General features: G+C 38.6%; 1 protein-coding gene across 4 annotated transcripts in view; it reads right to left on the reverse strand.

Annotated features, from left to right (window-relative positions):
* Nucleotides 1-14,350, reverse strand: part of ATRN (attractin) — a 178,122-nt gene that overhangs the window by 22,536 nt on the left and 141,236 nt on the right. For 3 of the 4 annotated variants that reach the window (XM_023626201.2, XM_023626203.2, XM_023626202.2), the window contains exon 25: nucleotides 6,308-6,369. In XM_023626201.2, the coding sequence (XP_023481969.2) occupies nucleotides 6,308-6,369 (62 nt within the window). Of the gene's footprint in view, nucleotides 1-3,954; nucleotides 4,228-6,307; nucleotides 6,370-14,350 lie in introns of those variants that run through there. The other variant, XM_070247770.1, reaches the window with a different exon arrangement.

The raw sequence follows: 14,350 nt of genomic DNA on the forward strand, positions 1-14,350 counted from the left end.
GCCAGATTAGAGAGGGCTGAAAAGCAAAAAAGGAGCTCCAGTGCAGAAGATTTTTAGGGTAGTGAAAATACACTCTGTATGATATTATAATGATAGATATATGTCCTTATACATTTGTTCAAACCCATAGAATACACAACACCTAGAGTGAACCCTAAGGTAAACTGTGGACTTTGGATGATTATGGTGTCAATGTAGGTTCATCCTTAGTACCTGCAGGTACTAGTGAAAAATGCGCAATTCTGGTGAGTGATGTTGATAGCTGGGAAGGCTATGCATGTGTAGAGGCAGGGGATATACGGGAAGTCTCTGTACTTTCCTTTCAATTTTGTTGTAAACCTAAAACTGCTTTAAACAAATAAAGTCTCTAAAAATTTAAATAAAATAAAAGGTGCTCCAAGCCTAGAGTCAACAGATACAAGGAGGGAGGGGGCTCTGGGGAACTGCCAGAGTGTTGGGGGGAGCTGTATTCAGAGTAGCCGCACCAAATGGCTTCTTCCCCTACTCCGAGCGATGGAAGACAGCAGCTAAAGCAGTGAGTTCTGGTCCTGGGGCTGGAGAGGCTAGGAAGGATGGGGGCTCTCTCCTTCAGAAGACAGACTAACAGTACACCCCACACAGCAGCACATTCGGCCCATACTCCACACTCACTGGAGGTTCTGACAGACAGAAATGGCAGCCACATACAGGCAAATGTGGAATCTTCAACACAACTCAAAATCAGACATTTTGAGGAAAACCAACACTGTGAAAGAGAGGTACCAAACCTCACACCAACAAAAACCCCCCCAAACATCTGAGGTGACAGTTATTGACAGCACAAAATAAGACTTCAAAATAAAATAAAATATTATTAATCTCACAAAGGAATATGAAAGGAAACTGCATTCATAAAACTAACACAGGCTATAAGAAAAAATCTATTAGAAATGCAAAAGTTAAAATTAAAAAAACCTCATCAGATGGGCTCAACAAGAGAATGGACCCAATTTTGGATTAAATTAATGAGCTAGAAAATACTGCTGAGGAGCTGCCCCAGAAGGCAGTGCAAAAGGAAAATGAGAAGAAAATGAGAGTTCAGTTAAGAAATATGGAGGACAGATCCAAAATCTCCCTCATTCACCTAAGAGAGAATTCCAGAATTCAAGCAAACAGAATTAAAGGAGAGGAAACAAATAGATAACAGATAATGTTGCGAAACTCAAGACTCTAGGCTTCAGAGTGACAGTCCCAGACACATATCAAATTCTCAGATCTTTTCTGAGAGAATTACTCTAGGATATAGTTCTGCATAACAACATCATCCAACAAAGGGGAGACATGGGACACATAAAATGATACTAGAAAAAAACCAGTAAGACTTATAAAAATTGTTTCTATATAATGTAAAATAATTACAATCTAGAATTTAAACCCCAGATAATCACTAACTAGGAGGTCACTGGATGGTTGCAGGGCAGTAATTACAAGGCGCTCTCAGAGCCCTAAGGAAGCCAGCTCTTGTAGGAACTGGGATCATGAAGCTGCCAGGAGCTGAGGCCACGTTCACATACCATCAGTAGCTATATAATTTTCTTTCCGATCTCACCTCCTATGCTTTATCTTGCATGGAGAGGGACGTAATACTGTCCCGGTCTCTGAATTCACACAACTTTCAGCTAACTCAGGGTTTCTCATTGCTAGCTGAACCTAAGAATCACTGGAGAACCTTTAAAATATCACAATGATCAGTACCCATGCCAGACAATTAAATCAGCGTCTCTGGGGGTAGGGGGCCCAGACAGCTGTTTCTTTTTTTTAAGCTTCCCAGGTAGTTCTAAGGTATAGCCAGGGCTGAGTGTCATGAGATAACTGTTTCAGGCTCTCAGAACCCAATTTAAAATTTGTAGACAAGGCCTCTAATTGGCCTTGTTCATCTTTGCATGTCAAACTGTAGGTTCGTCTATGTATGAGCTGCCCTTAAACTCCAGACTGTTAAATAACTGCATTAAAGGGTGATTAAGTGCTATAATAAAAACATGAGTAGGGCAGAGTCCAAGAAGGGGTGGACTCCAGGGTGAATATGTCTGGAGAAGACTTCATAGAGTAGGCATAGAGTAGGCAATTAGGCTGGGTTTTGAAGGAGTAATATGACAGGTCAGTGGGATAGGGTTTAATACCTTTGAGGCAAATGCAGAAGAGAACTAGGTAAGTGCACCACCCCTCCAGGCCCAGCTGCTCACATGGCCAAAAAGGAAGGAAATGACAACTATCTTGGAGGGACTCAAAATTTAGTGGAAGTCACAGGGAAAAGATTCATGAAATACTGAATTTGCAAGAATATAGTATTATTCTTTGGTCCCACTCTGGAGGAACCATGGAAGATGGCTCATGGCGGTGAGTCCTGGCTGCCTGGCACCAAGCAGAATAAAAAATTGTTGGGAGGGGTGAAAAGAGATACTGGGATTTTAATTATTCTGTGGTAACACGAGAGTGGGCAGTTTCCGTTTGGAATCTACGTTTCTGTGGAAAGAAGAGATTTCCTTGTGAACAGGGGGAGGTTTCATAAATTTCCAGCATTCCGTATTGCTGGGACAGAGGTCCTGTGGTGCCCACTCGGCTCCAATAAGCTAAGCTGGGTATACTGTGAAAAAGGAAATAAAAGAGAGTGAATTCCTGGCCTAGCGGAGGTGTGGCCTTGGAGGTGAAGTAATTAACATCCTGCCTTGATTCACTGATTCAGATTCACAGTTTCTAAGGTCTATCCATTTGGAAAAATAATAAAGCTATATCCAAGTAGATTCCAGATGGATAAAGGAAGACCTAAACATGAAAAAACAACAGTAGATAAAATACTCATGAAGAAAATACAGGAAAAGACTGACACATCTGCTTGGTAAAAAATACCGTAAACGGGGTTAAAAGACAAACAACTGAACACATAACATGTTAATGGTCACAAAATACAATGAGGTCCTAAATTTCAGTAAGAAAAAGGCAAATATCCCAATAGAAATATGAGCAAAGGATATGAACAGGTAATTCAAAACAAGAACTCTAAGAGATCAGTAAATACCACTCATAATTAAATCCAAATTCACACAAGATACCAGCGATACCTCCCAGAATGACAAACTGAAAAATAATGACAATTTCTAGTGTTGCTGAGAAATAGTAATAGTAAGAAAAATGGCAGAAATAATAAGAGAAATTACATTCCTGCTGTAGGAGTATAAATTCATGCAACTGTTCTGAGGGGCCACTTGGCAGTGTTTTCACATTTTGATATAGCAACTATAGGACAAAAAATTTTCCCAGAGAGATATTCATAGAAAAATGCAAAGACATATGCAACAAAAATTGAGGACAATCTAAGAGTCAATCAAAAGAGGAATGGTTAAATAAAATATAGTACTCATACTATGGGAAAAGCTGTTTAGAAAAATGAGGTGAATCTCCACACGGGAAAAGTTAACCACAGAACACTGAGTGAAAAAGCAAGTTACATAACAACACATAAAGAGGTAGCCCATTTTACAAACCAAAGAATTGGAAAAACCACAATTTACATATAGTGTATATACACAGGGAAAAGATTTTGGAAACATATACACCAAAATATTAACAGTGGTAAATTTCTACATAATAGGATTAGGGGAAGTTTGAACTTTTACTTTATCTTTATGTTGTCTGAAGTTTTCTTACGAACATAAATTACTTTTGGTATTTTATAAGAATTCTTGTCTTCATGTTGATTTTCTACTTTAAAAAGCCTGAATGAAGACTTAACATTTTGCTTTAAAATATTTATATAGTTTAGCATTATTTCATCACATCTTTTTAGACTGTCCCTATAAATTTTTTCCTTTTGCGTTATCTGTACCATTGCTGTCCAAGAGAATTGTAATGCGAGCCACATATGTAATTTTAAATGTTGTGGTTGCCACATTAAAAAGTAAAAAGAAACAGGTGAAATTAATTTATATATTATTATATTAATTAGTAATATAGCTTTATTTAACCCAAGATAGCCAAAACATCATTTGAACATGTGACCAATATAAAAATTATTGAGGGGGCAAGCCTGGTGGCGCAGTGGTTAAGTGTGCACGTTCCGCTTTGGCGGCCCAGGGTTCACCGGTCCGGATCCCGGGTGTGGACATGGCACCACTTGGCAAGCCATGCTGTGGTAGGCATCCCACATATAAAGTAGAGGAAGATGGGCATGGATGCTAGCTCAGGGCCAGTCTTCCTTAGCAAAAAGAGGAGGATTGGCAGCAGTTAGCTCAGGGCTGGCTAACCTTCCTCAAAAAAAATAAATAAATGAATAAAATAAAAAATTATTGAGATATGTTCCATTCTTATTTTCTAATAAGTCTTCAAAATCCAGTGTGTAATTAATTAATTAATTAATTAAATCTGCTTTTTCTCCCCATGTCCCTCCAGTACATAGTTGTATATTTTAGTTGTGGGTCCTCCTAGCTGTGGCATGTGGGACACCACCTCAGTGTGGCCTGATGAGTGGTGCCACGTCCACATCAGTGAAACCCTAGGCTGCCAAAGTAGAGTGCGAACTTAACCACTCACCACGGGACCGACCCCGAGTGTGTATTTTATATTTATAAGCATACCTCAATTTGAACATAAATTTTTATCAGAAAATATTTGATGTGTATTTAGATTTCATAAAATTCACATTTGAAAAAGTAGATTCACATATCCAGGTTGTTCTAAATGTACTTAAAAGTTTTCTGATAATTTAATCATATTATCAGTTTTTAAATTACATTTAAATTAGTTAACATTAAATAAAATGGGGGCCAACCCAGTGGCGCAGCAGTCAAGTTCACACCCTCCACTTTGGTAGCCCGGGGTTTGCCGGTTCAGGTCCTGGATGTGGACCTACACATCGCTTATCAAGCCATGCTGTGGCAGGTGTCCCACATATCAAACAGAGGAAGATGGGCACAGATGTTAGCTCGGGGCCAGTCTTCCTCAGCTAAAAAGAGGATTGGTGGTGGATGCTAGCTCAGGGCTAATCTTCCTCGGAAAAAAAATTAAATTAAATGAAACATTGAGTTTCTCAGTCATACTAGCTACATTTCAAGTGCTCACAAGCTACATGTGACTAGCAGCCATCAAATCCATACCAATCTTTTAGCTTTTTGTTTGTTACTATATAGTTTTTATTCCTACTTGATTATTCATCACTTAAAACAAGTTTGAACCTTATCTGTTTCCTTGGTTATGTAATATGTCTCACTGGTCAATCTGGTTTTGTGCCAGTGCCACACTGATCACTATAGCTCAACAAAATGCTCACTATCCAGGAGGGCTAGTGGACTGTCTCCACACCCTCTCCATTTTTTTCTCAGTCATTCTTTCTTGATCTAGATATGCTGTAATTTTGAACAATTTTCTTAAACAAAGTAATGCAAACATATGTAAATTTCATTTTTGTTGGTGAAATATAAAAATATAATTGATTTTTTTCTTTCTTAGAAATACTGAATGTCTTTATTAGATTCTCTTATCTCCCTCCAAGAGTGGAGGGATACAACAGTTATTTCTCAGTGGAGAAGTTATCATCCAGAAATTACATGAGTGGAAGGAAGGGGATTTTGTGTACTTATGGCGTGGTGGGAGTTGTTGGGTGAGGTAACATAAGACAATAAATCCTCATCTTCTAGAGTAGGACATCAAAAGATACCGGGACTAAAAAGTCAAGAAATAGTGCAAGCATGGAGAAGTAAAAACCAGCTGAAACAATTTAAAGTGTAGCGAAGTGAGGGGTGGGAAGGTGTGGGGCAGGATGCTGTCGCTTTGTCTTACAAGCACTGTAGCACTTGTCTTTTTCAATTATGTGTATATAGTATTTTCATAAAAACAAAATCAAACTGAAAAAAATATATATAAAAATAAGACTTCGAAGGGCCTAACAAGTCACTTTAAGCTTTAAAACTCTGGTTAATCACGTGAATCATCTCTTGAACAAGAGGAATCATACATGTGGCACATATAAGTAAGTGTTGCTTCAACCCCAAATTCTCCCCACATGAAGAGCCAAATTATCTACATTTTAGTATAGGGTACATGAAAAGCTGTCTCAAAAGGCCAGAACATATAAACCAAATGTTTTCAATTTATCAGATTAGACTGAATTTACACTTTTGTAACTGACATGTAACTTTTCAGGAACATATATAAAGTTAGTTTGATCTGTTGTGCAAACACACAGGATTATTCATTTATCTTTCATTAGCTGATAATTAACGGAATTAAGCGCCTGAATCAAAACAACAGATATAGTTTGTATAAGTGAAATTACCTGAAAAAAGTCACGAAGAACTGTACCAGGTCCATAAAATTGCTGTGCTGGGAGAAGGCAATCTGTGACAGAGAACAGGTAGTGTGATTAGTAGGTTACAAAACAGCACCATTAACTCAGCCTTCTTGGTTCAAGAGTTAAGTTTAAAGGCATACTTTAAATTTTCAAGAAGAATTTAATGAAATTTCTGTCAATTGAGGAAAAGTGCCTCATCCCTGTAGTTTCTTTTCTTGCTTAACTGCCAACCTAAAAGTACTATCTGAGGCTTTGACACAAACTCCCACAGCACCCCTCTGCTCTTGACATCAGATCTGTGTTCCAGTCTAACCGTGAAGACTTCTTGGACTCCCACATGAAAACCCCAATGACAAGCAGGGCAGCTTGCCCCCTTGTGCCTTCATCAAGAGCAAATGCTCTCCTGGTCTGTTCCAAATTCCAACTCCTGGATCTTCCCTGAGGTGGGTAGCCTCACCTTGTGCCCTTCATATCTTTGACACTTATGTGCTTAATATGTATGCACTTCAAGATAGTGTCTTTTTTTTTTTAACCGAATCTCAAGTTTTACTACATTGAATATCATCTGACAATCAATATAACACCAATGGGAACTTAAATGACTTTATTATGCAGTTAACAGTCTTTACACCCAGAATATAAAAAATCCCTAATGTAGTTGATAAATCCAAGACACCAATGACTAAGAGAGGCAATGTTTTGTGTACTACTAAGAAAAAGCACTGCCAATTAAACTAACGATTTTAAACTTTTAAAATCATTGACTGTAAGGTGCATCATAATTTCAGAGATATTAGAATATGAAAAAATGTGCACCTCAATATTTATTACTAAGTTTGATAACTGTGTCCTTACTATTACCTATGATACACGTAGTACCAGCCATGGTACATGGTGTGCTCTCTGCTTTTTTAAGGGAACACAGCCCTCCCTTGAGAGATAATGGTACTACAAATGAAATAGTTATTGAATAAAATCATAATTGTTCAAGTACAGACATTAAGTATAACAAGAATCACAGAGATAAACGATCAGCATCTTGTTTCTCTAATCCCACCCAACTCCCCGACTTTGTCAACCCCTACCCTATAGTAATGCAAGAAAAGTGCTAACCCCAAGCCCCAGCACAGTAACAAGTCAATGCTTTGGGTTCTTCTTACAGCTAGGCTCACAGAGGCAGAAGAGGTTTCCACTGTTTTGCCTTTTTGATGGTTTTATTTTCTTTTTGACATTCCATAAATAAAGTTCCAATACCACCTAAACTGAAGTTTCTGTGTCCTCCCGGTAGCCACCATTTATAATCAGAAATATGAAGATACATAGATTTAACTCATAGATAAGGAGAAACCCACTTCTTTGCTTTTCATTCATTTATTACAGTAACCAGTCTTAAATAAGAAGGTTCCCTGAGAGAAGGAAAGCTGCAGAATATGGCCACAGCCCTCACATAAAAGCTTTTTAATAATGGGGCCAGCCTGGTGGCGCAGCAGTTAAGTGCACACATTCTGCTTTGGCGGCCCAGGGTTCACCGGTTCGGATCCCAGGTGCAGACATGGCACCGCTTGGCAAGCCATGCTTGTGGTAGGCGTCCCACATATAAAGTAGAGGAAGATGGGCACAGATGTTAGCTCAGGGCCAGTCTTCCTCAGCAAAAAGAGGAGGGTTGGTAGCAGATGCCAGCTTAGGGCTAATCGTCCTCAAAAAAAAAAAATTAAAAAAAAAAAAGCTTTTTAATAAGACTGGAGAAGAACAATTATATCAACAAGGTTATTCAATCTTGAAGAATGAAGATTCCAGGTTACAACACATAAAGGAGAAGAAAATAGATTCGAGGCCACCCAATTCTGTTGAGATTTTAATCTTTTAAAACATTAGTATGTCCTCAGTGTTTCAACTTAAAGAAATCCATGAAATGCTTTTACTTGTTGTGGGGTACCAAAAAGTTTGGATGCTAATGGCACCTTCTAAAAACCTATCCAGTGTCCAGGTGCCCTGTGCCATGTAACACTCTTCAGGGCAGCTCCCCCAGCTCTAAGATCCCAACAATTAGCCTGATGTCTTGCTGAAGAAGGGCCATACCACATTCATGCCCAATTTAAAATCATAAAGAATCTATATAAACTGGCTGCCAGCGTTGCTGGTATCCAAGACTCACATTACTCTAAAAGGGGTTCTCTTTTCTTGAATGTTTATCATCTAAGTCTCCACAGTTACAAGGTTTCACAGCAAAGCAAAAGTCTTAACATAAAAATGTTTATGAATGGATTGGCCTTAGAAACATCTAGCCCTGCTTAACACCACACCCACTGTGTCAATCTTGGTTGATTAATCTTTGATTGATAGAGTGATGAACTTATTGTCCAAACTGAGAACTTCTGAGAGTGAAGGCGAGTGCTATTAAAAATTACACTAGGATAACAAGCAGGAATTGGGCTGACCTGCTTACAGACTGTCAGACAATGCAAACCAACTGCAAAATCAATCTTGCAAGACACAAGATTTTAGTGAAAGTGATGTTGGATAACTGATCACACAAAATCACTGACAAAGACTTGCCCAAATTATAAACTGGAGAGGGACGAAGGATAGAGACATAAGTCCTTCAAAATACTCTGAATAGGATTAAGAGAGGATCTTGAGAAAGCTGATGAGGTCCTTGACTATTTTTAAATCACGCTGTAAAGTAAAATCTGAAGTGAAGGACTCATTTGTGCTATCTTATCTCTGAGCACCATATGCACAACTGAAGCCATGCCTCTATCTTCTTATCTTGCATGACTTTTCTTCATAGCCTTCACATGTACATTTATTTACGGTCTTTTTCTTCCACTAGAAAATAAGATCCGTGAGGGACTCCGCCGCTGACTACTATCTCTAGTGCCTAAAGCAGTGATTGGCATGTAAGAGGTGCTTAATAAATATTTGCTGAATAAATGAATATGATAATTGGAAAACTAATGACCCCACTTCCTCCCTAAAACTCAGTAGGATCTAACTGAGTTTTCTTTCTTCTAAGAATTGGCTCATGGTTGCAACCATAATTTAACTTTGTTAACTATAAAATTAAAATAAACATTTTTCATTCTTTTGAGTTTCATTTTTCAAAATACTATCCCAATCAGACCTTTCCTTTCATGATTTATTATGAAAATGTTGAAATGTGTTTGTGGGCTTTTCTTGATACTGAAGATCATGAGGACTTCCTATAATAAAATCTATTTAATACAAAGAAGAAAATCTCGTTACAATTTATAAATAAAACACAATGTCATTCCTCTCCCTTTCCAAACAGTAGGTATCACTCTCCACACTCCAGGAAATCTAGAATGTATGTCCCCTCACATTTCCACAACCTGCTGGAAACTCAACTTCCCAAAATATGTTTGCTTAAGGTGTGCTTGCCCAGGGGGCTTTCTGGGCGTGTTAAATAATGAAAAATGAAACTCAGAAACCTAGTCAGCCCCAGGATTTGGGGTAGGATATTGTAGACCTACACTTCTTAAGCGCTAATTTTGTGCTTCAGTCAAACAAGCGTTTTCAGGTTGCTGTGCCACTACAGTATGGGATCCTTCTGTCAACAGAGTGCCTTCCCTGCCCATTTGCAGTGCGGGTCCTCCCTGCCCCTTGTGGCCCAGCACAAATGCTCCCTTCCCGATTCAGGAGCCCCCTCCTCCAATGGGAATTGGCTCTCTCTTCTCCACACTCTCTCAATACTGATCGACTTTCCTTTCAGAGCATGAGATTATCATATTCTACCTTACACTATGGCTACGTACATAGAATATCTTGGAAAAGAAGATTCCTGTATTTTCTGTCTATAAAAATATCTATTTCTGACTTTAATTGTTGTTGCAGGAGAAAGAATAAAAAGCTAATTCCCTCACTCCCACACAAGAGCAGATATACCTTTGTATTCCAAGAAGTAGACCATGTTCTCAAACCTTGGAGAGCTTGTGACAAATCCTGAATCCTGGGCCCTATTCCTACTCCTGCAGCTTTAAGCTCCCCAGATGATTCTGATGTTGGTGTCCAGAGGACACACTTCAGGAGACTATGAAATAAGGAATTATAAAAAAAACAAATCTCCTCCCTTGCTCCTTCCCATGAACAATTTCTTTTGCATTTCAGGAACTACACTGAAAAAAATTTGTAATTTTTACTTGGAAGGTTCGGCCCCAAAAGAAATTAACTTTGATCTTCCCCAGGGGTGGGGATGCGGGTGAGGGTACAGGAAGAGACGGTAGTGCTTTGAAACAAAGAGAGAGGCATGGCCCAAACCTTGAGACCAGGAAATGGAAGGAATGGAGAGGATGTTTTAGAGCTTTGAAAGTGCCAGGGAATATGGAGTGATTGCATGGTAGGGCTGGGGAGGTTCTGGAGCCTCCGTGTTTATTCTGTGCCCAAGCCTATCACATGGGAGCGAGGACAGCTGCCTTCAAACAAACCTCATGGCCATGGGCCAGGGTACCAGGATCAGCAGTCAATGAATGAAGATCAGAGGACCTTCCACCAGATCTCTGGACTCAGTTAAGCCTGGAGGTTTCTTTATGTCCTTGAGAGGACGGGATGGGGCTCTGTGAAAACAGAGGCTGAGAACAAATTTCTGATCACCTATGGTGGGTAGAGGCTGAGCCCAAGAATACTCTAAAAATAAGAAAAGTAAGACATTCCTTATACTCAACTACCATGGAACAAATTCTTTTTTTTTTTATTATTTTTTTTATTAATGTTAGATTATAACCTTGTGAGATTTCAGTTGTACATTTTTGTTAGTCATGTTGTGGGTACACCACTTCCCCCTTTGTACCCTCTCCCCACCCCGCCTTTTCCCTGGTAACCACCGATCAGATCTCCTTATCAATATACTAATTTCCACCTATGAGTGGAGTCATATAGAGTTCGTCTTTCTCTGACTGGCTTATTTCGCTTAACATAATACCCTCGAGGTCCATCCACGTTGCTGTGAGTGGGCCAATTTTGTCTTTTTTTATGGCTGAGTAGTATTCCATTGTGTATATATACCACATCTTCTTTATCCAATCATCAGTTTCTGGGCATGTAGGTTGGTTCCACGTCTTGGCTATTGTAAATAATGCTGCGATGAACACAGGGGTGCAACGGACTCTTGAGATTTCTGATTTCAGGTTCTTAGGATAGATACCCGGTAATGGGATGGCTGGGTCATAGGGTATTTCTATTTTTAACTTTTTGAGAAATCTCCATACTGTTTTCCATAGTGGCTGTACCAGTTTGCATTCCCACCAACAGTGTATGAGGGTTCCTTTTTCTCCACAACCTCTCCAACATTTGTCGTTCTTGGTTTTGGATGTTTTTGCCAATCTAACAGGTGTAAGGTGATATCTTAGTGTAGTTTTGATTTGCATTTCCCTGATGATTAGCGATGATGAACATCTTTTCATGTGTCTATTGGCCATATTCATATCTTCTTTTGAGAAATGTCTGTTCATGTCCTCTGCCCATTTTTTGATCGGGTTGTTTGTTTTTTTGTTGTTAAGCAGTGTGAGTTCTTTGTATATTATGGAGATTAACCCTTTGTCAGATAAGTGGCTTGTAAATATTTTTTCCCAATTAGTCAGCTGTTTTTTTGTTTCAATCCTGTTTTCCCTTGCCTTGAAGAAGCTCTTTAGTCTGATGAAGTCCCATTTGTTTATTCTTTCTATTGTTTCCCTCAACTGAGGAGTTATAGTGTCCGAAAAGATTCTTTTGAAACTGATGTCAAAGAGTGGACTGCCTATATTCTCTTCCAAAAGACTTATTGTCTCAGGCCTAATCTTTAGGTCTTTGATCCATTTTGAGTTTATTTTGGTGTGTGGTGAAAAAGAATGGTCAATTTTCAGTCTTTTGCATGTGGCTGTCCAGTTTTCCCAGCACCATTTGTTGAAGAGACTTTCTTTTCTCCATTGTAGGCCCTCTGCTCCTTTGTCGAAGATTAGCTGTCCATAGATGTGTGGTTTTATCTCTGGGCTTTCAATTCTGTTCCATTGAACTGTGGACCTGTTTTTGTACCAGTACCAAGCTGTTTTGATCACTGTAGCTTTGTAGTATGTTTTGAAATCGGGGATTGTGATTCTGCCGGCTTTGTTTTTCTTGCTCAGGATTGCTTTAGCAATTCGCTGTCTATTGTTGCCCCATATGAATTTTAGGATTCTTTGTTCAATTTCTGTGAAGAATGTTCTTGGGATTCTGATTGGGATAGCATTGAATCTGTAGATTGCTTTAGGTAGTATGGACATTTTAACTATGTTTATTCTTCCAATCCATGTGCATGGAATGTCTTTCCATCTCTTTATGTCATCGTCAATTTCTTTCAAGAAAGTCTTGTAGTTTTCATTGTATAGATCCTTCACTTCCTTGGTTAAGTTTATCCCAAGGTATTTTATTCTTTTCGTTGCGATTGTGAATGGGATTGAGTTCTTGAGTTCTTTTTCTGTTAGTTCATTGTTAGTGTATAGAAATGCTACTGACTTATGCATGTTAATTTTATACCCTGCTACTTTGCTGTAGTTGTTGATTATCTCTAATAGTTTTTCTATGGATTCTTTGGGGTTTTCTATATATAAGATCATGTCATCTGCAAACAGCAAGAGTTTTACTTCTTCATTACCTATTTGGATTCCTTTTATTTCTTTTTCCTGCTGAATTGCTCTGGCCAGCACCTCCAGTACTATGTTGAATAGGAGTGGTGAAAGTGGGCACCCTTGTCTTGTTCCTGTCCTCAGAGGGATGGCTTTCAGTATTTGTCCATTGAGTATGATGTTGGCTGTGGGTCTGTCATATATGGCCTTTATTATGTTGAGGTACTTTCCTTCTATACCCATTTTATTGAGGGTTTTTATCATAAATGGGTGTTGGATCTTGTCGAATGCTTTCTCTGCATCTATTGAGATGATCATGTGGTTTTTGTTTTTCATTTTGTTGATGTAGTGTATCACATTGATTGACTTGCGGATGTTGAACCATCCCTGTGTCCCTGGTATAAATCCCACTTGATCATGGTGTATAATCTTTTTGATGTATTGCTGTATTCGGTTTGCCAAAATTTTGTTGAGGATTTTTGCATCTATGTTCATCAGTGATATCGGCCTGTAGATTTCTTTCTTTGTGTTGTCCTTGTCAGGTTTGGGGATCAGAGTGATGATGGCTTCATAGAATGTGTTAGGGAGTACTCCATCTTTCTCAATTTTCTGGAACAGTTTGAGAATAGGTATTAAGTCTTCTTTGAATGTTTGGTAGAATTCTCCAGAGAAGCCGTCCGGTCCTGGACTCTTATTTTTGGGGAGGTTTTTGATTACCATTTCTATTTCCTTACTTGTGATTGGCCTATTCAGATTCTCCATTTCTTCCTGATTCAGTTTGGGGAGATTGTAGGAGTCTAGGAATTTGTCCATTTCTTCCAGGTTGTTCAATTTGTTGGCATATAGTTTTTCATAGTATTCTCTTATGATCTCTTGTATTTCATTGGTATCTGTTGTGATTTCTCCTCTCTCATTCCTAATTTTATTAATTTGCGATTTCTCTCTTCTTTTCTTGATGAGTCTGGCTAGGGGTTTGTCAATTTTGTTAATTCTTTCGAAGAACCAACTCTTTGTTTCATTGATCCTTTCTATTGTCTTTTTTGTTTCAATATCGTTTATTTCTGCTCTTATTTTTATTATTTCCCTTCTTCTACTGACTCTGGGCTTTGTTTGTTCTTCTTTTTCTAGTTCTGTTAGGTGTCGTTTGAGGTTGCTTATGTGAGCTTTTTCTTGTTTAGTGAGGTGAGCCTGTATTGCGATGAATTTCCCTCTTAGGACTGCTTTTGCTGCATCCCAAATGATTTGGTATGTCGTGTTCTCATTTTCATTTGTCTCCAGATAATATTTGATTTCTTCTTTAATTTCTTCAATGATCCATTGTTTGTTGAGAAGCGTGTTGTTTAGTCTCCACATTTTTGCACCTTTCTCTGCTTTTTTCTTGTAGTTGATTTCTAGTTTCATAGCATTATGATCAGAAAAGATGCTTGATATT

Source organism: Equus caballus, chromosome 22, assembly GCF_041296265.1.
Source record: "Equus caballus isolate H_3958 breed thoroughbred chromosome 22, TB-T2T, whole genome shotgun sequence".
Taxonomy (NCBI): domain Eukaryota; kingdom Metazoa; phylum Chordata; class Mammalia; order Perissodactyla; family Equidae; genus Equus; species Equus caballus.